This window comes from Papaver somniferum, unplaced genomic scaffold, assembly GCF_003573695.1.
Source record: "Papaver somniferum cultivar HN1 unplaced genomic scaffold, ASM357369v1 unplaced-scaffold_151, whole genome shotgun sequence".
Lineage (NCBI taxonomy): Eukaryota > Viridiplantae > Streptophyta > Magnoliopsida > Ranunculales > Papaveraceae > Papaver > Papaver somniferum.
In genome coordinates this window covers 393,438-416,093 of record NW_020624487.1, presented here as the reverse complement: position 1 = coordinate 416,093, position 22,656 = coordinate 393,438, and the positions used below count along the sequence as shown (strand labels likewise).

Genomic DNA, 22,656 nt, shown 5'->3' with positions numbered 1-22,656 from the left:
GGGTGATTCAGGTCTCGAAGTCGGCAGTAAATGCAGCTAATGGGCCTAGGGATTTGAGGTGATATGATTCATTAGATGAGCGCTCAAGTTCTTCTCAAAATCCAAGCTATCATATCATGTTCAGATAACTATGATTGTAACCCATTCAAGGTTCTGGTGATGATGGTGTGGTAGGGGTGATGAGAAAAAAGAGTAATCTGTTTCAATTGAAAGATCTGAGGTGAGGTTAGTTTAAGTGAATTTAATTTTTCTGGGTTTTAGTTTTTAATTGAAAATCTGTTTTTTTTTTGTTGATTGTAGGATGGTTATTGGTCTAATTGTGTATTAGTTTTCTCTTCTGCAGTTTCGCCTCGTCCCTCGAGGAAATCAAGGTCTAGAAAGAAACAATAAGACCAACATAACTACACATTTAGTGTTTGAGAAAAAGCCTGAAAGAATAGATAAAGGGTAAAATCCTTATTGTATACTTTGCTTTCTTCAGTAGTGGTAGGGCTGCTATGTTGATAATGCATGATAATCTTGCAGGCTGCGGTTCTTTAGTCTTGGGACTTGTTGGTTTTAACTTGCTTAGGTTATTTTGCTTAATTTTTTCTGAGAAAGAAGTTGTATTGTTTGTGTACCATGCATGGTGCTCAATGTTTCGGTCATAGTAGGGTTCTCAACATTCTGGAACATGTTATCATTTTTATTTTTTTCAAGTCTTTGGTCATACCTAATGCCAAGTACCATTAATGCATATGCAAATTTAAGCTTGTCTTTAGGGATTAGTAGACAGTGACTCTCTGTAGTTTATGCCAACCGTAGGAGGGAAATGGCGTGTTCTTTATTGTCTCTATCTTTTGTGGGACTATCTGTCATTACAAATCCGATGGCTTCTAGGGACGGCCTGATTTTAGACACCGTCCGTAGAAATTTTTACTTGAGACAATTGGTTTTGAACTGTTCCTAGTAATGATTATTATATGTCCTTGGACATTGGCTTGTTAATTGTGGTCAACCATAGATTTTCATGAGACATGTGTAGGCTTAGCTAAACGGTATGTGTCCAACATAGTTAACTAGAGAAGATTTGTTTGGATAGTTGGATTAACTTGGATTATATGTGGTATTATGACTAACTCAAATTCTTAGCGAACTAATAATTAGATATTATATGAAATGATTGCTTTGATTTAATGTAGAGAGATATCCTTAATGAACAATATCTTGTCAAAGTACGATTATTTTGTACATAATTTTTATATATTCTTTGTCATGATTCATGACAGGGTCTTTTGGAAAATAATGATGATGATCCAGAGTTAATAGTTTTTATTCCGTAAGTAAATGTTGTATCTCTACTAATTGTAGTTGCATCACTTTGAGATCACATGTTTGAAATTCAAAAAGAGGTGTTCTTATCTAATAGCAAGACTTGAGCTTGAAAGCATATACTCACATAGGTTTCATTCAAAGCACTAATTATTTCCTTGCTATGATATATTGTAGCTTCAGCTGTGTGATGCACTTAACTGCGTCCCATAATGACTTATCTTTTCTTAATTATTCTAACAGGGATATGCTTTGACCTCCTGCAGTCACTGGGCATATCTTATAAAACTAGTTCAGTTTTCTTAGGCTGCGAGTGTTACTAAAACAACTAAGGTAGCTAGGAACAAGATTGTTAGTAATTAAGATTTTTTGACCAGGCAGATGTAGTTGCAGGGTCAGGGCTTAGTTGTTCAACAACTTTGTAAGAATTTTCTTTTCAAACATGCCAACTTTGTAAGAATTTGTAAGACCGGTTGCCTAAATTTGAGTCTTGACCCAGTTTGAGATCCAGTCAGCACATATAGCTAGTTCTTTATTAGCCTTCTTGCGATAAACTACCATTATTTACTTCCTTACATAATTTACCTTTTGAATTTACAATCATATATGATGAATGTGCACGTGTATAATGTGTTGTTGTTCTATAAGATCAATACATATTATAAACATGTTAACTATTTGCTATATAGGAATGTATTTCCATGTTAAAATTTTACATTTAGTTTGCATTGGGAAGGTGAAGGTTTAGGATCTTTGTCGGACATTGATGAACTTGCACGCACTCTTTTGAAGGTTAGTTTTCTTAAATCCTGCAAGTTCTGGAGAATGTGATAAAATTGTACTTGCATAGTCCAGTAGTTTAAGCATTTCATCTACCGCCTATCCTACAATTAGTAAAAGTAATTTCTTTGTTAAACAGTAGTTTTACTGTAGGCAATTCTTATAGCCGATAATCCATATGATCTTCGAACTGAGGGTATGTCGATCACCTTAGGATGGGATTTAAGGTTGGTGTGAAAGAACTTCTCTTTACCACTCACAAGTGATCGACCTACTTGCATTTAAGATCTGTGTAAATCCCATATCTTCTGTAATTATCATTAAATACTGCATATACATGTGAATGATATTAACCTAATACATGGCTCTGAAAATTTATTGAAAATGCATGTTTGTGGTTTATAAAAATGGGCATACAAGGAGGTAAAATGTTTGAAGAATTTTGAGCCCATATCCTCTGTGTGTATACCAGACTTATGAATGCTACATATAATATGAGTGATAATAGTTCAATACACGACACTGTCATTTTCATGGACATGCGCATGTATGTTTGTGATTGATGAAAATGTGTGAAAATAGTCCGCATCCTCTGTGTACCCAATCTTTGGTTCTGTTGTACAATAAATGCTGAAACTAAATATTACAGCCTTGTAGACTTGTTTGGGCCATGCATGTATATAAGGATTTCTTTGTGTGCCTCCACGCCATGTTGATGTTAGGTCCGTGTATTAAAAGACAAGGGAAAATTTTGTTCCTTAATGTTTTCTGGCTTAGTTTTTTCCTGTTGATTCGTATTTCCAATACCATTAGTTCAGAATTCTTCCAACATACCTTAACTTTGTTCGCATTTTGAAGACTTCACAAATCATGATGCTTTTGAGTTGGTGTTCAATCATGACAGACAGGTAATGACTTTATTCAATATTTTCTTTACTATTTTTTTAATTTTTGTTCTTGTCATCCTAAAATACAATATCATAGTTTTAGTAAATGGTTGGTCTCTTCCCCTGTTCTGTGAACACATTTTCAAGTTTCTATAGACTTACAGTTGTGTTTACATGGATAGTTTATTACAAGCGAGGACTATTTGAATTGGGTGCATGCATTCTGTATTAAATTGGATATAACTGGTTGTATTAACTTCTACTTGTAGAGTCCAAGCGTTGAAATTGTCACCTACAAGAGAATTCGCTTCACAGACGAAGCAGTTATTTTGGATGTGGGAGACCACATAAATATACAAGCCCACACATGCATATGAGGAAAGATTGTGTGTATCTGGCAGGTAAATGTCTCCTAGTTTTTTGTCTGTGACTAAAAGTTGTTTGTTTGATTACTTATAAAACGTATCAATAATGTTGACTTCTTATTAAATGTGTATTTCATATGAAATACAAACTATCTTTTTTGTAGGGAATCCCTGTTTAGCTGTGTTCATGAAGGCAAGGTGATGCAACTAGATTGCTCGTAGGTCTGCGCCTACTACTGGTGGTGTTAAGAACTTGCACTGATACCATTTTGGAACTTTGCTATTCGGTAAATTTCTGATCTTGGCAAGTTCACTATGTGTTTTTGTAGTTACTTAGTTTCCCATGGGTAGGTTGTGTGCACGTAGAATGTGCGGTATTGGTTATTGAACCAACAAATCTGTACACCTTTTAGTTGTATACTTGTATGCTGATTTCTTCAAGCATACCATTCATGTTTAACTATGTGTTCGTCTAAGTAGTGTTGCTCTACTTGTTTCCTTTCATACTCTTTGCTGGGGTTGTCATAGTTTTGATTAATGGTCTAGAATTATTTGAAATGATAGATTTATCTAAGCTCGTTACATGGTATGATACATGTAATAAACTAAAAAAATCATTATCATTCATTTGTATATTTTTGTTCTCTTGTAGCTTCTTGTCACATTGTGATCTACAGTTGTCCTTATTGAAGTTGGGCTTTGCAGCTCACGAGTGTTTGCTTGATCCTACACATGGCAAAGGCTCAGAAGATAGATTATGGTGGTCTTTGAAGCAGTTGCAGTATAAAATGTATGTGTGGAATATGTATGAAGAGATTGGAGAACTTTATCCATCTTTTGAAGTTATGGTGAGGTTAGGGATTGTAGATTGATATGTATGAATATTGAAAGACAATAGATTGCAGTTGTGTTTCAGGTTTAATTGTACTGCATGTTTGTAAACTAGAAAATCCAGGTTTAATCCAGTTTGCGGTTTATTTGTAGTTCAGGCCTGTAAACGGAGAGTGCATGTCCATCATCGAGACCAAGGCATGTAGATTGGAAGCCCGAATCCATGAAAATGGTCTGGGCTACCCATTTTTTTTAATTGTGAGTTAAAAATTGTCACGGGTTTAGCTGTGACAAGAAATGGGATTAAAAAAAAACGTGTCATCCTCCTAAACATAACACGCGTCAACAAATGTTGTGAGGTGTCATTCAACTAATTGTTGTAAATAGAGAGTAACAATTAAAACCGTTAAGATATATGTGACAAATATGACGCGTGTCGCAATCATAAAATTAGGTATTTTGTGGCTATTAACTATTGTAACGCTTTTATATGTGACTGTATCTGGCTATTGTCACAGACAAAACCGTTACAGAACACCATCACAATTATTAATAACGGCCTATTCAGTACAGTTATAATCGTTACAAATTCAATCAGTAACAGGTACCTGTGACAAAATCCTGAAAATGGTGTAGTGTGATTCAAAGGACATCTTCGCATCTGAGGACTGAGAAGTTCCCAGATTGGACTTGTGGAGGTTTTATTGTTTCATGGTGCGTTTATTTTTTCCATGTCTCGTGGACTATCACATACTGGTGGCTGTAGCCGGTAGACTCTCTGATATTTAAGTAATTTAACCATAAGTCATTTGTTATGATGATGACGGTGATTTGGTTGATTGTTAATTACAGGTGCAAGTCGTTCCCAGTCTTTGATGAGAGTCCTAAAACTCAAACCTTCATACTTTGTGTTGCTCCTCATACGTCGTAAGATCATCTCTCCCTCTCTCAATAAAAATGGGTTTTCTTTCATTTAAATGGTACATATATGATACATAAGAACTTAAGTCTATGGGTTTCTTCAATTATACCAGCTTTCGAGTTAGGTCAGTATATATCTCAATACTAATCATGTTCACTGTGATGAATACAGGTTCGGATCAGGGATGGGGGTATAACCAGATGATGATGGTGCTGATGATAAGCGTAAGGGTATTACTGATAAAGGTGCTGGTTGGACGTACTGAATAGCTCCTTCAACTGTGATGGATGCAGACAGACAGACACTTATCAAGTAATATCTATAAGTAAATAAGGGTGTCTTGTTTTCTTGTGTAAACAAGAAATGTTGTTTATACTATGTTCTGGCTTCCGGTTTATTAATCTTATTAACGACTTATTAACGAAAGATCGAGAAGGCCTAAATTAGGCGCAAGCCCAAAAAAAATAATATTCTTATTGTCAGGCCCATAATTAATTTTAGGTACTGTAACACCCATAATTATTTTCGTGACACCCATAATTATATGAAATTATTAAAAATGTCTGCATGACAGATTATGCACCCGCATGACGGGTTATGCATCAGGGGTATAATTGGTAACGCAACTTGGATATAACATATCTAAAAATCCGTGCCTTGGAATTTTATAAATTTTATATCGTTGGAAATCTTTTCAAGAGAGCTACGCAACGAGGAAAAACAACAATATCAAATTTTTGTTTTTCACGAAAAAATCGGAGGTGATCATCATTTTAGGCAAAATTTCGAAAACTGTTATGCAGCCACCAAAAAAGACGCATAACGAATTATGCAACCATTTTCTCGACTGCATAACAAATTATGCATCTGCATAACAAGTTATGTAACCATTATTTTGGTAGATTTTAGTGCGTACATACAAAATTGATGCATAATGCAGTATGCATCCATATTTACAGATGCATATCAGGTTATGCATCTATTTTCTCGATGCATAAAAGATTGTGCAAAAATTTTCTCGATGCACAATGCATTATGAAGTCATATTTTCGGATGCATAACGTGTTATGCAACCATTCTCTAGACTGCATAACAAGTTATGCTGCTATTATTGTAGGTGCATGACAAGTTATGCATCCTTTTTTTTTTGTTGGTTACAATATTAATAAAAATGTTGTTGCATAACGTTTTCGCGACTGCATAACAAGTTATGCAATAAATTTTGTAAATGCATAACAAGTTATGCAACCATTTTCATAGCTGCATAACAGATTATTCAACCATTATGAACAACACCAACACCAATAGATCACACTAGCTTTCCAACCAAAAACATCTATCCCTTTATTTTTGCTATTAATTTGTCGAGGGCGTTCTTGATATCATGATGGAAATGATAATCCATTCCTAGCCTTTGGATGGTATTGATCAGCTTCAACGAATATGGCAATCCACTGGCTCCATCAACGAATATTCCTTCAACTTTTCGGCTTTATTTGTACAGATATCACTCTGTGCATTAACAAGGTAATCGACAAATGGAACATCAATTAAAAAATCTATTATACATTACACAAGAGGTCGGAAGTATGACCTATTGGACCATGCACTGAAACAGACTGATGAAAGCACCTGTGCAACAGCCATAGCTCCTATGACGATACCACAAACTGTTGCTGCAGCTCCAAGACTTAGAGAGTAGTTATCAGCCGTTGGGACAATAATATACGTATTGACCATATACAAGAATGTATTTGCTAAGTTCAACATCAGTGACGCACAATGTTCATCAACTGGTTCATCAGTTGGCATTGGTAACTCATCTTGCATGATAAGGGCATGTTGCTGTTGTCATGCCCAGACCCATTATTATCCAAGTTCCAAGTTTTTCTCACAATCCCTTCCATACAATATTAGCAGCTACAAAATTAGATGTCAGATCCGCACCCATGGAAGTTCGCACTAAAAAAAGCTGGCAAAACCAACTGAGACCCATTTGCTTCTGGTCTATCCTTCTCTCTCTCTTTCTGCATACCAGCAAATGCAAACATTCTCTCCCGCATGATACATGGTGAAGATTTAGAGCCACCCCATACGCCAATATGGGATATCATTCTCTTCGGGAATCCTACGCAGGAACGTCATCATTCTGCTCAACCCGATCAGACTTTGATCAATTGCTTGAAACTGTCGACCTTGATTGGCCATTCAAAGTAGACGGTGTCGATAAAGATGATGTTCGAGAAACTGCAACCGAAGTGTTTTTCATGTCATGCCGTTCTTCTCCAGGGTTCAGTGGGAGGAATGCATTATCGTATTACCCATCTGGGCATGACAACAACAACGGGGATGGTGGTAGTTTTGGTGGAGGAGGAAATGGGAGGAATAATAACCAGTAGATTAAAACGAAATATACATTTTAACTGAGGAAAGAAGATAACTTCACTTTTCTATCGTACCCATCATTCCTAAACTAATTAGACACCCATATATCAGTCAATCTTCACCAATTAACGGAAATAAGGTCTTCTCTTCCTCCCATTGCCTTCTTCATCTCGACCACCAAAACCACCACGAGTTTCATCCAGGATATGTTTATGTTTTCGCCATCTTGGATATGCGATTTCAGAGAATGGTGTTTCGAATTTATTTATTTTTGTTTTTCTTAATCTGGTTGTAGATCTGACTTGATGAGTTTGGATGGGGAAAACCAGAGGTCTGAGTTGGGGTTCCAGTTTCCTATTTTCTGGATTTAGGGTGAGGAAGGCGGAGAAAAAGAGGAGAGGGTGTGTGGAAGTGGTAGAGAGAACTCAGAGAAACATTAGGTTTAGGTCTACAAATCTGTGAAGCCATTACAGTAACAATATCAACACAAGTAGAATAGATCGAGAAGAAAACATCGAATATTAAAATATGGGCCTGTGCATAATTTTATCACCGAGGATGGGTGCGACCGTGAATTTTTTTGGCCGTGGGTTTCACAGTGGAAGGAAAACAGAAAATGGGTATGGTAGTAGTTTTCACATTTATATATCCTTGTGTTAGTGTTTGTCTCCATATGATTGTGGGTTAGAGTACTCTTATGGGAATAGACGGTCGAAGATCTAGAGATACCATCCAAAACACAACCGGTAAAAATAAGAATATAGTTCATTGTTTTGGGTCAGAATTGCCGTCTGTGTGGTTTATAGTCTTCTTGGATTAGTACTGTCAAGTTTGATAAAAGGAATTATGGCTTCGCCCAGGTTTAAACTGGAGACCTTCAGTGTGTTAGACTGACGTGATAACCAACTACACCACGAAACCGTTGTTGGTACAAAGTCCAAGAAAATATACTTTGTACATCCATGGGGAAGGTTTGCCAAACATAACAGATTTTTGGTGGATGTGTGTAGAATCAAAAAGAAAAATTAGTTTATGGTGAGTGTTTTCTCTAGTTGTAATCCCATATTTTTAGATTCTCATGCTTTAATTATAGTTCTCTCCACTAGTTTAAAAGGAAATCCATTGTTTACCGCAAGTGCACATTCCCAACTTCACTATAAGTAGACCCTCCAAGCTTACTAAATTTATCAAAAACAAGCTTTAAGTTTTTCCTTTACAAGAGTTCAGAAATTTTCCTTCTTTTTCTCTTTTTTAAGAAACCATGTCTTACGGTCAAGATAAGTTGAAATTTAAGTTGGGAGTGGAAGGAGATGATGATGATATTCTTAATGGTAGGTGCTTCAACGTTTACGGATGCAGGTTGAGATCAGGGATGAGACTAGAAGGAGGAGGTAATGATGATATTGTCGAGGAAGGAGATGGTGATGGTGACGGAAGCTCTGCCGCTGCTACCGAATGTGTCCTTCAGCTGTGACGGATGCAGATAGACTTGTCATGAAGTAATATCTATGTATCCTTGTTTTCTTAATGTTGTTGTAAAAATAAAGCTGGTTTATCATGCTTGATTTTCTTTTACTTGTGAAAACAAGAAAAGCAGATTTGTGGTGTTTGTTTGGCTATGGGTTTATTAATCTTATTAAGGAAAGATTTATCCTCGGTGTCTGGTTCCTTTCTTCGTAAGAATTTCCCAGTGTTGATGGCTGTAAAAATGGATAATTAATAAGGGGAAAGCCGAAAGCTGATTTTGGGGTGAATTAAAAAAAAAATCTTCCAAACAATAATCATTTTTATTTTTAGTATGAATCTTATTATACCCGCCCTAAAATATACTAAAGCATAGTCAGTTTAGCTCACAAGTGTAGCTCTGACTGAATGAAATCACTTCCCTGCAACTGAATGAAACAGCTTCGTAATAAATGAAGTGAAATCTCAAGACATGGTCCACTAAAAAAGCAAGGGTCGTATATATAGAGGAGTAATTTACAAGGAATCGCCCCTATATTAAGCATAAAACAATCAACTTTGAACTCACTGTTATAACGACAGTGTTGAATCCACTAGTATACAAGAACGATCACGGCTTGAGTAACACCCAACCTTCCCAATTCTAATTTCATGAAGACTCTTCGACAAACTGACAGAGTAATGCTGCAAATCTGACAACGTAGGTGTAATGTCATTTTTGACTGTGTACACCGAATTGGATTGTCTTCATCTAAAAGAGCACAACACGCACAACATTTTCCAATATGATTGTATGTAGTTTTAGATGGTGATATGACGGGGGAGATTTTTTTGCTGCTGCTGTTTTTGCTGGTGAGGATTCATGCTTGTGAATTGTGCTTCCGTACCAGTACCCGCAGGATTAGAATGTATTTCAGGTTGTTTGCTTGGATAGTCATTCCTACTTGGCTGGTTTTGAGGCTTCCTCTGATGACTAGGTCTCACAATCTTAAGCGTAATGTCAAATTGTGACCGTTTTGATGGGTCACAAAGCAACCTCTGTGCTTGACCAATCAATTTAAAGGCAGCTTCTGCGCCAGGAAACTTGTTCTTATCAGGATGAAGTTGGACGGCTAGGTTTTTGAACTGTTTCTTAATGGATGCTTCATCAGCAGTTTGCTCAATCTGAAGGATGTCATACCAGTCTGGTTCTGACCCATGTACTTTGCGCTCAGCAGAACAATGTACTTGGCATACAATTAGCATCTGGCTGACATTTTCTATACTCGGGTATAGTTTTTTAGCCTTAGTGATCATTGTTTGAGCTCCTGCATAATCCTTGCTATTCATCTTCTTCTCAGCCAGTTCCTTGGCTCTTACAGCCTCTTCTTTGTTGCTCTTCAATGATAAATTCGGAAAAACACCCATTTCTGTCCTCTTGAATAGCTTTCTGATATGAAACAATTACCCACGACTTGAGAAAAGGAAAATGAGTGACAACTTAAAAGAGTACGCCTTATAAAAAAGGAAAAAGAAAAAGGATTATATGGCTTCGCCCAGGTTTGAACTGGAGACCTTCAGTGTGTTAGACTGACGTGATAACCAACTACACCACGAAACCGTTGTTATCAGTATGGCCAAGAATAGTTTTTTTATATATGTAGATTCTAAAAGAAAAAAAATTGTTTATGTTGAGTGTTTTCCTATTGTTATCCATATTTTTAGATGTGTGTACATAATCCAAAATATTTGTTTACAAGTGCATGTTTCTCTTTACAAGACTTCGGAAATTTTCCTTCTTTTTCCTTTTGGAGAAACCATGTCTTACGGCCAAGGAGGGTTTGAAATGAAAATGGGTGTGGAAGGAGATGATGATGATATTCTACCTTCAGTGTGCTTCAGCTGTGACGATGCAGGTTTGGATCAGCGATGAGACTAGAAGGACATGGTGATGATATGGTTGAGGAAGGAGATGGTGATGATGACGGGAGCTCCTCCGTTGCTACCGAACGTGTCTTTTCGACTGTTTTCTTTGGGTTGATTCGTGAAAGATTTATCCTCAGTGTCTGGTTCTTCTCTTACGATCCCCCAGTTTTGACCGCCGTAAAAATGGAAATAGAACTGGAAGCAGCGAGTCACTTACACAAACGGATAAAGCAATCAATTAATGAAATATGTACATATTTCAGGGCAAAAGCGCAGAGGAAAAAAAACAACACAATTTGTAGTTGCATGAAAGGCAGTCTTGATAATAATTCAAGAAATGTCAACCTGAAATGTAATATTTTCAAGAAACCATTTATCTAGCAGTCTAGCACTAGCAACCTGATACTCCTAAAAACTAATTACATAGGAGCACTGTGGGATCAGTACAGCTGTAGTTTCACTAGTCTTCGGGGTTCACAGTGAACACCAGGCGTCGCAAGTTAATATGCGAAAGTGAATTATCGAACTAAATAAGAATAAAACATATGAATGCAAGAAAGAGCTGCAAACCTTCCGGCCGCAATGAAAAATACCAGTTCCTCGTGGCCACAACGAACTCCTATGGTAAGCTACAGCAAGGGAAGCATTGTACAACTGAAGCCTTCCAATAGGCTCACCTAAAGCATCTAAAATCGCCTGACTTCCTTTCTCCAAGGCCTTGCTGAAAGACTGTAAAACACATAATAAATATAACCAATGTTTCTTCCATACCCTAATTTAGAATATACACCACACACAGCTTCAATACACGACATTCAATTGACCAAACCCAAAATAACCTCAAACCATCTCAACTATACCACATCTTAAGGCCTTGCAGATACTACCACAAAGAAATTTTTCAAACCAAAGTTTGGCAAAGAGTTCACATATCATGTTATCAAGAAGGTTTAAATGAACAACTCAAAACAAACTCCTTAACAACACCAACATGACATATTTACCATTTCCATGGCGGTTTTTGTCCGAGTATTGAATCTCGAAATCAACTAACCAACCTTAATTAAACAAGTAAAACACCTAAAACTATAACATCCCGCAGTTCTTGTATACCTACAGCAGCAACCTTACTACACCGACAATTACAATCAACAACAACAACTACAACCAAGCCTTCGGTCGCAAACACGTCAGGGTAGGCTAGAAATGAAACCCATGTCAAAGTCACAGAACAGCAGCAACCTTATTACCCCTAATATATCAAAGTCCCAACATGAGCTGTATGTAGTAACATGTATACTGCAACCACAATAAATTGCAAGATCATTAAAATCAGTCAATGCAACAGCTCCAGTAAAATTAAACAGCAAGAAGGGAACCATGTCTTACGGCCAAGGAGGGTTTGAAATGAAAATGGGTGTGGAAGGAGATGATGATGATATTCTACCTTCAGTGTGCTTCAGCTGTGACGATGCAGGTTTGGATCAGCGATGAGACTAGAAGGACATGGTGATGATATGGTTGAGGAAGGAGATGATGATGATGACGGGAGCTCCTCCGTTGCTACCGAACGTGTCTTTTCGACTGTTTTCTTTGGGTTGATTCGTGAAAGATTTATCCTCAGTGTCTGGTTCTTCTCTTACGATAAGGGCATGTGTGCTGTTGTCATGCCCAGACCCATTATTATCCAAGTTCCAAGTTTTTCTCACAATCCCTTCCATACAATATTAGCAGCTACAAAATTAGCTGTCAGATCCGCACCCATGGAAGTTCGCACAAAAAAAAGCTGGCAAAACCAACTGAGACCCATTTGCTTCTGGTCTATCCTTCTCTCTCTCTTTCTGCATACCAGCAAATGCAAACATTCTCTCCCGCATGATACATGGTGAAGATTTAGAGCCACCCCATACGCCAATATGGGATATCATTCTCTTCGGGAATCCTACGCAGGAACGTCATCATTCTGCTCAAACCGATCAGACTTTGATCAATTGCTTGAAACTGTCGACCTTGATTGGCCATTCAAAGTAGACGGTGTCGATAAAGATGATGTTCGAGAAACTGCAACCGAAGTGTTTTTCATGTCATGCCGTTCTTCTCCAGGGTTCAGTGGGAGGAATGCATTATCGTATTACCCATCTGGGCATGACAACAACAACGGGGATGGTGGTAGTTTTGGTGGAGGAGGAAATGGGAGGAATAATAACCAGTAGATTAAAACGAAATATACATTTTAATTGAGGAAAGAAGATAACTTCACCTTTCTATCGTACCCATCATTCCTAAACTAATCAGACACCCATATATCAGTCAATCTTCACCAATTAACGGAAATAAGGTCTTCTCTTCCTCCCATTGCCTTCTTCATCTCGACCACCAAAACCACCACGAGTTTCATCCAGGATATGTTTATGTTTTCGCCATCTTGGATATGCGATTTCAGAGAATGGTGTTTCGAATTTATTTATTTTTGTTTTTCTTCATCTGGTTGTAGATCTGACTTGATGAGTTTGGATGGGGAAAGCCAGAGGTCTGAGTTGGGGTTCCAGTTTCCTATTTGTTAGAGAAAATATATTCTTGTTACTCATGTTTCCTTAGTCTATTAGGTTTCCCAGTTTACTAGGTCTTTCCTAAATTTAGTCTTACGTAAATATAGTTCTTTCCTAGAATATCTCTATTTTGGTGTAACCTATTTTGTTGTAACTTCAATATATATATCAATAAGAATAAACAAGATATTCACAGTTGTGAAAACTATAAACACTGTCTTCTGGATATAAATCCAATATGGTATCTTCGTGCTAGGTTTTATCAAATCACAAAAAAAAAAAAAAAAACAAGTTTATCTTCCCAGACGTTATTTTTTTTCTTCTTTACCGAGCACCTTCGTTCTTCTTCCAACAGCATCAATGGGAGACAACAATGATTCATCGACAAGCAACAACAACACTGGTATTGATTCTAATCCTCACCTTCATCCTTCTAGTCCTTATTATGTTCATCCAGCAGACAATCCTACAACTATTCTTTATCAACCCGTCCTCACAAGTGAAAACTATGCCACTTGGGTTCGTGGTTTTCGTAAGGCCTTAAGTGCCAAGGCCAAGCTTGGCTACATCGATGGCACAATTGTTAAGCCAGAAATTTCAGCCGATATACCGTACTGGCAACGCTGCGATGATCTTGTTGGCAGTTGGGTTTGCAATTCTTGTGAACCAGCAATTGGTCGTAGTGTGATGTCTTTCGAAACTGCTCATGAGATGTGGATGGATTTGCAGAGCCGTTTTGCTCAATCCAATGCAACAAAGTTATATGCCATCAAACAGTCTATTTCAACCTTGAAACAAGAACACCAAACTGTTGCTCAATATTACACACAACTCAAAACTCTTTGGGATCAATTGGATTCCTTTCGGCCTCCCACTGCTTGCATCTGTAATGCTGGTAAGTCCATCCTTGAACACCATAACCAAGATCGTGCTATGCAGTTTTTACAGGGTCTTCAGGAGCGCTTCTCTGCCTTGCGCAGTCAACTTCTGGTCATCGAGCCATTGCCGTCAGCAGCGAAACTTTACAATCTCGTCAGGCAAGAGGAAGAGCAACAAGGCCTCAACTCTGCTGCTGTTCCTCTTCTTGACTCTGCGGCCTTGTCTGCTGCTCGCACATACAATAGGAGCTATCGCACTTCGTCCCAGTTTCGCTCTGTCAACAGCCACTCCAACAGCAACAAACGTCCACGACCCTTTTGCGATCATTGTAATCGGCATGGCCATACACGTCTGGTGTGCTGGAAGCTTCATGGTTACCCTAACAGCAGCGGTAACGAACCCTCCAAAGCTGCTGCTGTTGCTGCCAGTCATGCCCTGGCTGCTGTCGCTCCTCCTGGACAGCACTGCAACGTCTCTGACACGCTCCCAGCTGCACCCACCATCACTGCCGAACAGTACCAGCAACTTATCAACCTGCTAGCCCCTCCAAACAGCAGCGATATTTCCTCTCCAGCAGCCAATTTCGTGGGTGAGTTCTCTGCCAAAATTCCTTCTTTGTTCTCTGCCAATTTCGCTGGTGACTGTGCTTCATTATTTCCACATATTGCTACAATTTGCAGCTGTGCCTCCACTTTACCGTCTATTTCTTCTTTGCCAAGGATATTTGCTTGTTCTTTATCTACTTGGATTGTCGACAGTGGTGCTACGCACCATATATGCTCTTCTTTATCGTATTTCACTACTTATGCGTTGGTTGATAAACCAATTGAATTTCAATTGCCAGATGGATCGTTTACCTCTGTGAGTCATGTTGGTAATATTGATTTATCACCTCAAATCAAATTACTAAACGTTCTTCATGTTCCAAGTTTTAAGTTCAATCTCATATCGGTCAGTCAATTAACAAAAACAACCAATTGTTGTATTAAATTCTCTCATGATTCGTGTGTCTTCCAGGACCTTCAAACGAACAAGGAGATTGGATGGAGTAGGCGCATTGCATGCCTATATCATTTTAGCTTCCGTCCTTCTGTTTTTTCTTTTATTGCAAATAAGAGGCCAATGGATATGTGGCATTGCCGTTTAGGCCATCCCAGTGAGGATTGTTTTCGTTTCTTATCTCGCACTTTTAATTGCATTGACTCCAAGAATATTCACTCTTGTATTGTGTGTCCCTTGGCTAAACAAACAAGGTTACCATTTAATAAAAGTACTTCTTCTTCTTCTTATGCTTTCCAGCTAATTCATGCTGATCTTTGGGGACCATTTTCCGTGGTATCCTCTACGGGTGCCAGATATTTTCTCACTTTAGTTGATGATTATACTAGATGCACTTGGGTTTATCTCATGGTTACCAAATCAGAAACTCTAATATGTTTACAAATTTTTTTCCAATTTGGGATTCGACAATATGGTCACAAAATTGCTACCATAACTTCTGGTACTCATACTACATTCATTCCTCAACTTCAAACTTTTCGTTCTGATAATGGTTCTGAATTTAAATCTAAAGAACTCCAGTCTTGGTTTCATCAGAATGGTATTTTACATCAAACAAGTTGTGTATACACACCTCAACAAAATGGAATTGTCGAACGTAAACATAGACATCTCCTTAATGTAGCTCGTGCTTTACGTTTTCAGTCTAATGTTCCTTTACAATTTTGGGGTGAATGCATATTGACTGCGGCATATTTAATCAACAAAATGCCGACCCCAGTCTTATCCCACAAATCTCCTCATGAAATGCTATTGTCCACATTACCGTCTTATTCTCATTTACGGGTTTTTGGTTGCCTTTGTTTTGGCCGCAATCCACGTCCGTCTCACAAATTCGATGCTCGTGCTAGACCGGGCATTTTTGTTGGCTATCCTTACAACCAGAAAGGCTACAAAATATATGACCTTGATTCCAAGACAATTTACATATCCAGAGATGTTGTGTTTCATGAAACAATTTTTCCCTTTCATGATATTGGCTCTCTTCCGCATTCAACTATCACCAATCATGCACGCGACTCTGATCTTGCGTTCTATGACTCCATTCTACTTCCACATGGAGATAACTCTACTCCACACTCTACTATTTCACAAACATCCCCGGCCCCAGTGGCGCAGGACCCCCTTATAAATTCTCAACATCACTTCTCTTCCGCCGAAATGCCATCGCAAGATAATTCTGTGATGCAAACCAATTCCTCTAATTCGCACACTGCACATAATTCTTCTACTCCATCCTCATCACCAGCTTCTCCTGTGCTGGATATATCATCCTCACGGCCAATTCGTACAAAGTCCGCACCTTCGTACTTGAAGGATTATCACTGCAATCTTCCGAAATGCAATTCCACTTCAGTTTATCCAATGACTGAATATTTATCGTTTGATAAATTTTCTCCAGCTCATAAAGCTTTCCTAGCTCAGGTGCTTCTTACGGAGGAACCCAAAACATACTCCCAGGCCAAACTATGCCCTAAATGGAGAGCAGCTATGGCCAAAGAAATTCTCGCTCTGCAAGCCAACGACACTTGGATTCAGGTTGATCTTCCACCAGGTAAAGTGGCAATAGGCTGTAAATGGGTGTTTAAAATTAAATTTCATGCCGATGGTACAGTGGAACGATATAAGGCTCGCCTAGTGGCAAAAGGATATACTCAACAAGAAGGAATTGATTTTTATGATACTTTTGCTCCGGTTGCTAAACTCGTCACTATGCGTGTGCTATTATCCATTGCCGCCATTCGAGGATGGTCCCTTCATCAACTTGATGTCAATAATGCATTCCTTCAAGGCGATCTTGATGAAGAAATATACATGAAATTACCCCCTGGTTTAGGTTCTGAGGGTCCCCCAAAGTTCTAAGATTAAAAAAATCTTTATATGGGCTGAAACAAGCTTCAAGGCAATGGTTTGCCTCGGTATTACTTGCTGAAGGTTTCCAAAAATCATTATGTGATAATTCTCTCTTCACATATCATAAAGGAAATAAATCCATTTTTGTCCTCATTTATGTTGATGATATCATTATCACCGGTACTGATAATATTTTTATCAACTCTCTCAAATCCAGACTTGCGTCCTATTTCTCAATCAAAGATTTGGGAAAATTACAAAACTTCTTGGGCATCGAAGTTTCTCGTTCTTCCAAAGGAATTTTTCTTTGTCAAAGGAAGTACATTATGGATATCCTAAAGGATTCTGGACTCACTGAAACGCGCACCTCTTCTTTTCCTATGGATGCACATCTAAAACTGACATCCGAGGCTGGTACACCTTTGCCAGATCCTAGTATTTATCGGCGCTTAATTGGTCGTCTTTTATACCTTACAGTCACACGACCAGATATCACTTATGCAGTGAATTATTTAAGCCAATTTATGCAACGTCCTCATTCTTCACATCTGGATGCTGCTAATCATGTTTTACGATACCTTAAAGGTACTATTGGTCATGGAATTTTTCTGGCCTCTTCCACTCCTTTGATACTCAAAGGATATACCGACTTTGATTGGGCAGGCTGCCCAATGACCCGCCGATCCACTACTGGATACCTTGTTACTATAGGTAACAGCCCAGTTTCCTGGAAATCTAAAAAGCAACCCACGGTTGCTCGTTCTTCAGCGGAGGCTGAATATCGTGCTCTTGCACATTTAACTGCAGAACTACAATGGCTTCGTTATTTGTTTCAGGATTTAAGAATTCCTTGTATTCTTCCAATAGTTGTTTCCTGTGACAGTCAGGCAGCTATTCACATTGCTCAAAATCCAGTATTTCACGAGAGGACGAAGCACATCGAAATTGATTGTTATTTCGTACGGGAGAAACTGCTCAACGGCTTAATTAAACCACAACATCTACCGTCTTCTGAACAGCTTGCAGATTTATTCACAAAACCTTTAGGTGTCAAGCAATTTCAACATTTGGTTAGCAAGTTGGGTATTCGATCTGGCTCGAATCCTCCAACTTGAGGGGGGGTGTTAGAGAAAATATATTCTTGTTACTCATGTTTCCTTAGTCTATTAGGTTTCCCAGTTTACTAGGTCTTTCCTAAATTTAGTCTTACGTAAATATAGTTCTTTCCTAGAATATCTCTATTTTGGTGTAACCTATTTTGTTGTAACTTCACTATATATATCAATAAGAATAAACAAGATATTCACAGTTGTGAAAACTATAAACACTGTCTTCTGGATATAAATCCAATACTATTTTCTGGATTTAGGGTGAGGAAGGCGGAGAAAAAGAGGAGAGGGTGTGTGGAAGTGGCAGAGAGAACTCAGAGAAACATTAGGTTTAGGTCTACAAATCTGTGAAGCCATTACAGTAACAATATCAACACAAGTAGAATAGATCGAGAAGAAAACATCGAATATTAAAATATGGGCCTGTGCATAATTTTATCACCGAGGATGGGTGCGACCGTGAATTTTTTTGGCCGTGGGTTTCACAGTGGAAGGAAAACAGAAAATGGGTATGGTAGTAGTTTTCACATTTATATATCCTTGTGTTAGTGTTTGTCTCCATATGATTGTGGGTTAGAGTACTCTTATGGGAATAGACGGTCGAAGATCTAGAGATACCATCCAAAACACAACCGGTAAAAATAAGAATATAGTTCATTGTTTTGGGTCAGAATTGCCGTCTGTGTGGTTTATAGTCTTCTTGGATTAGTACTGTCAAGTTTGATAAAAGGAATTATGGCTTCGCCCAGGTTTAAACTGGAGACCTTCAGTGTGTTAGACTGACGTGATAACCAACTACACCACGAAACCGTTGTTGGTACAAAGGCCAAGAAAATATACTTTGTACATCCATGGGGAAGGTTTGCCAAACATAACAGATTTTTGGTGGATGTGTGTAGAATCAAAAAGAAAAATTAGTTTATGGTGAGTGTTTTCTCTAGTTGTAATCCCATATTTTTAGATTCTCATGCTTTAATTATAGTTCTCTCCACTAGTTTAAAAGGAAATCCATTGTTTACCGCAAGTGCACATTCCCAACTTCACTATAAGTAGACCCTCCAAGCTTACTAAATTTATCAAAAACAAGCTTTAAGTTTTTCCTTTACAAGAGTTCAGAAATTTTCCTTCTTTTTCTCTTTTTTAAGAAACCATGTCTTACGGTCAAGATAAGTTGAAATTTAAGTTGGGAGTGGAAGGAGATGATGATGATATTCTTAATGGTAGGTGCTTCAACGTTTACGGATGCAGGTTGAGATCAGGGATGAGACTAGAAGGAGGAGGTAATGATGATATTGTCGAGGAAGGAGATGGTGATGGTGACGGAAGCTCTGCCGCTGCTACCGAATGTGTCCTTCAGCTGTGACGGATGCAGATAGACTTGTCATGAAGTAATATCTATGTATCCTTGTTTTCTTAATGTTGTTGTAAAAATAAAGCTGGTTTATCATGCTTGATTTTCTTTTACTTGTGAAAACAAGAAAAGCAGATTTGTGGTGTTTGTTTGGCTATGGGTTTATTAATCTTATTAAGGAAAGATTTATCCTCGGTGTCTGGTTCCTTTCTTCGTAAGAATTTCCCAGTGTTGATGGCTGTAAAAATGGATAATTAATAAGGGGAAAGCCGAAAGCTGATTTTGGGGTGAATTAAAAAAAAAATCTTCCAAACAATAATCATTTTTATTTTTAGTATGAATCTTATTATACCCGCCCTAAAATATACTAAAGCATAGTCAGTTTAGCTCACAAGTGTAGCTCTGACTGAATGAAATCACTTCCCTGCAACTGAATGAAACAGCTTCGTAATAAATGAAGTGAAATCTCAAGACATGGTCCACTAAAAAAGCAAGGGTCGTATATATAGAGGAGTAATTTACAAGGAATCGCCCCTATATTAAGCATAAAACAATCAACTTTGAACTCACTGTTATAACGACAGTGTTGAATCCACTAGTATACAAGAACGATCACGGCTTGAGTAACACCCAACCTTCCCAATTCTAATTTCATGAAGACTCTTCGACAAACTGACAGAGTAATGCTGCAAATCTGACAACGTAGGTGTAATGTCATTTTTGACTGTGTACACCGAATTGGATTGTCTTCATCTAAAAGAGCACAACACGCACAACATTTTCCAATATGATTGTATGTAGTTTTAGATGGTGATATGACGGGGGAGATTTTTTTGCTGCTGCTGTTTTTGCTGGTGAGGATTCATGCTTGTGAATTGTGCTTCCGTACCAGTACCCGCAGGATTAGAATGTATTTCAGGTTGTTTGCTTGGATAGTCATTCCTACTTGGCTGGTTTTGAGGCTTCCTCTGATGACTAGGTCTCACAATCTTAAGCGTAATGTCAAATTGTGACCGTTTTGATGGGTCACAAAGCAACCTCTGTGCTTGACCAATCAATTTAAAGGCAGCTTCTGCGCCAGGAAACTTGTTCTTATCAGGATGAAGTTGGACGGCTAGGTTTTTGAACTGTTTCTTAATGGATGCTTCATCAGCAGTTTGCTCAATCTGAAGGATGTCATACCAGTCTGGTTCTGACCCATGTACTTTGCGCTCAGCAGAACAATGTACTTGGCATACAATTAGCATCTGGCTGACATTTTCTATACTCGGGTATAGTTTTTTAGCCTTAGTGATCATTGTTTGAGCTCCTGCATAATCCTTGCTATTCATCTTCTTCTCAGCCAGTTCCTTGGCTCTTACAGCCTCTTCTTTGTTGCTCTTCAATGATAAATTCGGAAAAACACCCATTTCTGTCCTCTTGAATAGCTTTCTGATATGAAACAATTACCCACGACTTGAGAAAAGGAAAATGAGTGACAACTTAAAAGAGTACGCCTTATAAAAAAGGAAAAAGAAAAAGGATTATATGGCTTCGCCCAGGTTTGAACTGGAGACCTTCAGTGTGTTAGACTGACGTGATAACCAACTACACCACGAAACCGTTGTTATCAGTATGGCCAAGAATAGTTTTTTTATATATGTAGATTCTAAAAGAAAAAAAATTGTTTATGTTGAGTGTTTTCCTATTGTTATCCATATTTTTAGATGTGTGTACATAATCCAAAATATTTGTTTACAAGTGCATGTTTCTCTTTACAAGACTTCGGAAATTTTCCTTCTTTTTCCTTTTGGAGAAACCATGTCTTACGGCCAAGGAGGGTTTGAAATGAAAATGGGTGTGGAAGGAGATGATGATGATATTCTACCTTCAGTGTGCTTCAGCTGTGACGATGCAGGTTTGGATCAGCGATGAGACTAGAAGGACATGGTGATGATATGGTTGAGGAAGGAGATGGTGATGATGACGGGAGCTCCTCCGTTGCTACCGAACGTGTCTTATCGACTGTTTTCTTTGGGTTGATTCGTGAAAGATTTATCCTCAGTGTCTGGTTCTTCTCTTACGATAAGGGCATGTGTGCTGTTGTCATGCCCAGACCCATTATTATCCAAGTTCCAAGTTTTTCTCACAATCCCTTCCATACAATATTAGCAGCTACAAAATTAGCTGTCAGATCCGCACCCATGGAAGTTCGCACTAAAAAAAGCTGGCAAAACCAACTGAGACCCATTTGCTTCTGGTCTATCCTTCTCTCTCTTTCTGCATACCAGCAAATGCAAACATTCTCTCCCGCATGATACATGGTGAAGATTTAGAGCCACCCCATACGCCAATATGGGATATCATTCTCTTCGGGAATCCTACGCAGGAACGTCATCATTCTGCTCAACCCGATCAGACTTTGATCAATTGCTTGAAACTGTCGACCTTGATTGGCCATTCAAAGTAGACGGTGTCGATAAAGATGATGTTCGAGAAACTGCAACCGAAGTGTTTTTCATGTCATGCCGTTCTTCTCCAGGGTTCAGTGGGAGGAATGCATTATCGTATTACCCATCTGGGCATGACAACAACAACGGGGATGGTGGTAGTTTTGGTGGAGGAGGAAATGGGAGGAATAATAACCAGTAGATTAAAACGAAATATACATTTTAATTGAGGAAAGAAGATAACTTCACTTTTCTATCGTACCCATCATTCCTAAACTAATCAGACACCCATATATCAGTCAATCTTCACCAATTAACGGAAATAAGGTATTCTCTTCCTCCCATTGCCTTCTTCATCTCGACCACCAAAACCACCACGAGTTTCATCCAGGATATGTTTATGTTTTCGCCATCTTGGATATGCGATTTCAGAGAATGGTGTTTCGAATTTATTTATTTTTGTTTTTCTTCATCTGGTTGTAGATCTGACTTGATGAGTTTGGATGGGGAAAACCAGAGGTCTGAGTTGGGGTTCCAGTTTCCTATTTTCTGGATTTAGGGTGAGGAAGGCGGAGA

The 22,656-nt window shown here is 38.3% G+C and overlaps 2 protein-coding genes, 1 long non-coding RNA gene and 4 other non-coding genes across 7 annotated transcripts; 1 reads left to right on the top strand and 6 right to left on the bottom strand.

Annotated features, from left to right (window-relative positions):
- The first annotated feature begins 1,268 nt into the window (after window positions 1-1,268).
- Window positions 1,269-3,350, top strand: LOC113336232. Its single transcript, XR_003353658.1, has 3 exons — window positions 1,269-1,318; window positions 2,950-2,999; window positions 3,248-3,350. It is a non-coding gene; the product is annotated as an uncharacterized LOC113336232 (long non-coding RNA).
- Window positions 3,351-8,328: 4,978 nt separating this feature from the next.
- TRNAV-AAC lies at window positions 8,329-8,402 on the bottom strand. The gene has a single exon. It is a non-coding gene; the product is annotated as a tRNA-Val (tRNA).
- A 1,344-nt stretch (window positions 8,403-9,746) lies between these two features.
- On the bottom strand, window positions 9,747-10,352 carry LOC113336246 (dnaJ homolog subfamily B member 14-like). The gene has a single exon (XM_026582210.1). It carries the CDS (start codon window positions 10,350-10,352, stop codon window positions 9,747-9,749), a length of 606 nt encoding a protein of 201 aa, XP_026437995.1.
- Window positions 10,353-10,471: 119 nt separating this feature from the next.
- TRNAV-AAC lies at window positions 10,472-10,545 on the bottom strand. The gene has a single exon. It is a non-coding gene; the product is annotated as a tRNA-Val (tRNA).
- Window positions 10,546-19,036: 8,491 nt separating this feature from the next.
- Window positions 19,037-19,110, bottom strand: TRNAV-AAC. Its single transcript has one exon. It is a non-coding gene; the product is annotated as a tRNA-Val (tRNA).
- A 1,344-nt stretch (window positions 19,111-20,454) lies between these two features.
- LOC113336244 (dnaJ homolog subfamily B member 14-like) lies at window positions 20,455-21,060 on the bottom strand. Its single transcript, XM_026582209.1, has one exon. The coding sequence runs from the start codon at window positions 21,058-21,060 to the stop codon at window positions 20,455-20,457; it is 606 nt and encodes a 201-aa protein (XP_026437994.1).
- A 119-nt stretch (window positions 21,061-21,179) lies between these two features.
- On the bottom strand, window positions 21,180-21,253 carry TRNAV-AAC. Its single transcript has one exon. It is a non-coding gene; the product is annotated as a tRNA-Val (tRNA).
- Window positions 21,254-22,656: the final 1,403 nt, after the last annotated feature.

Excerpts from the sequence above, each read along its gene's own strand:
- LOC113336246 (XM_026582210.1), bottom strand. The coding sequence starts at position 10,352 with ATGGGTGTTTTTCCGAATTTATCATTGAAGAGCAACAAAGAAGAGGCT.
- LOC113336244 (XM_026582209.1), bottom strand. The coding sequence starts at position 21,060 with ATGGGTGTTTTTCCGAATTTATCATTGAAGAGCAACAAAGAAGAGGCT.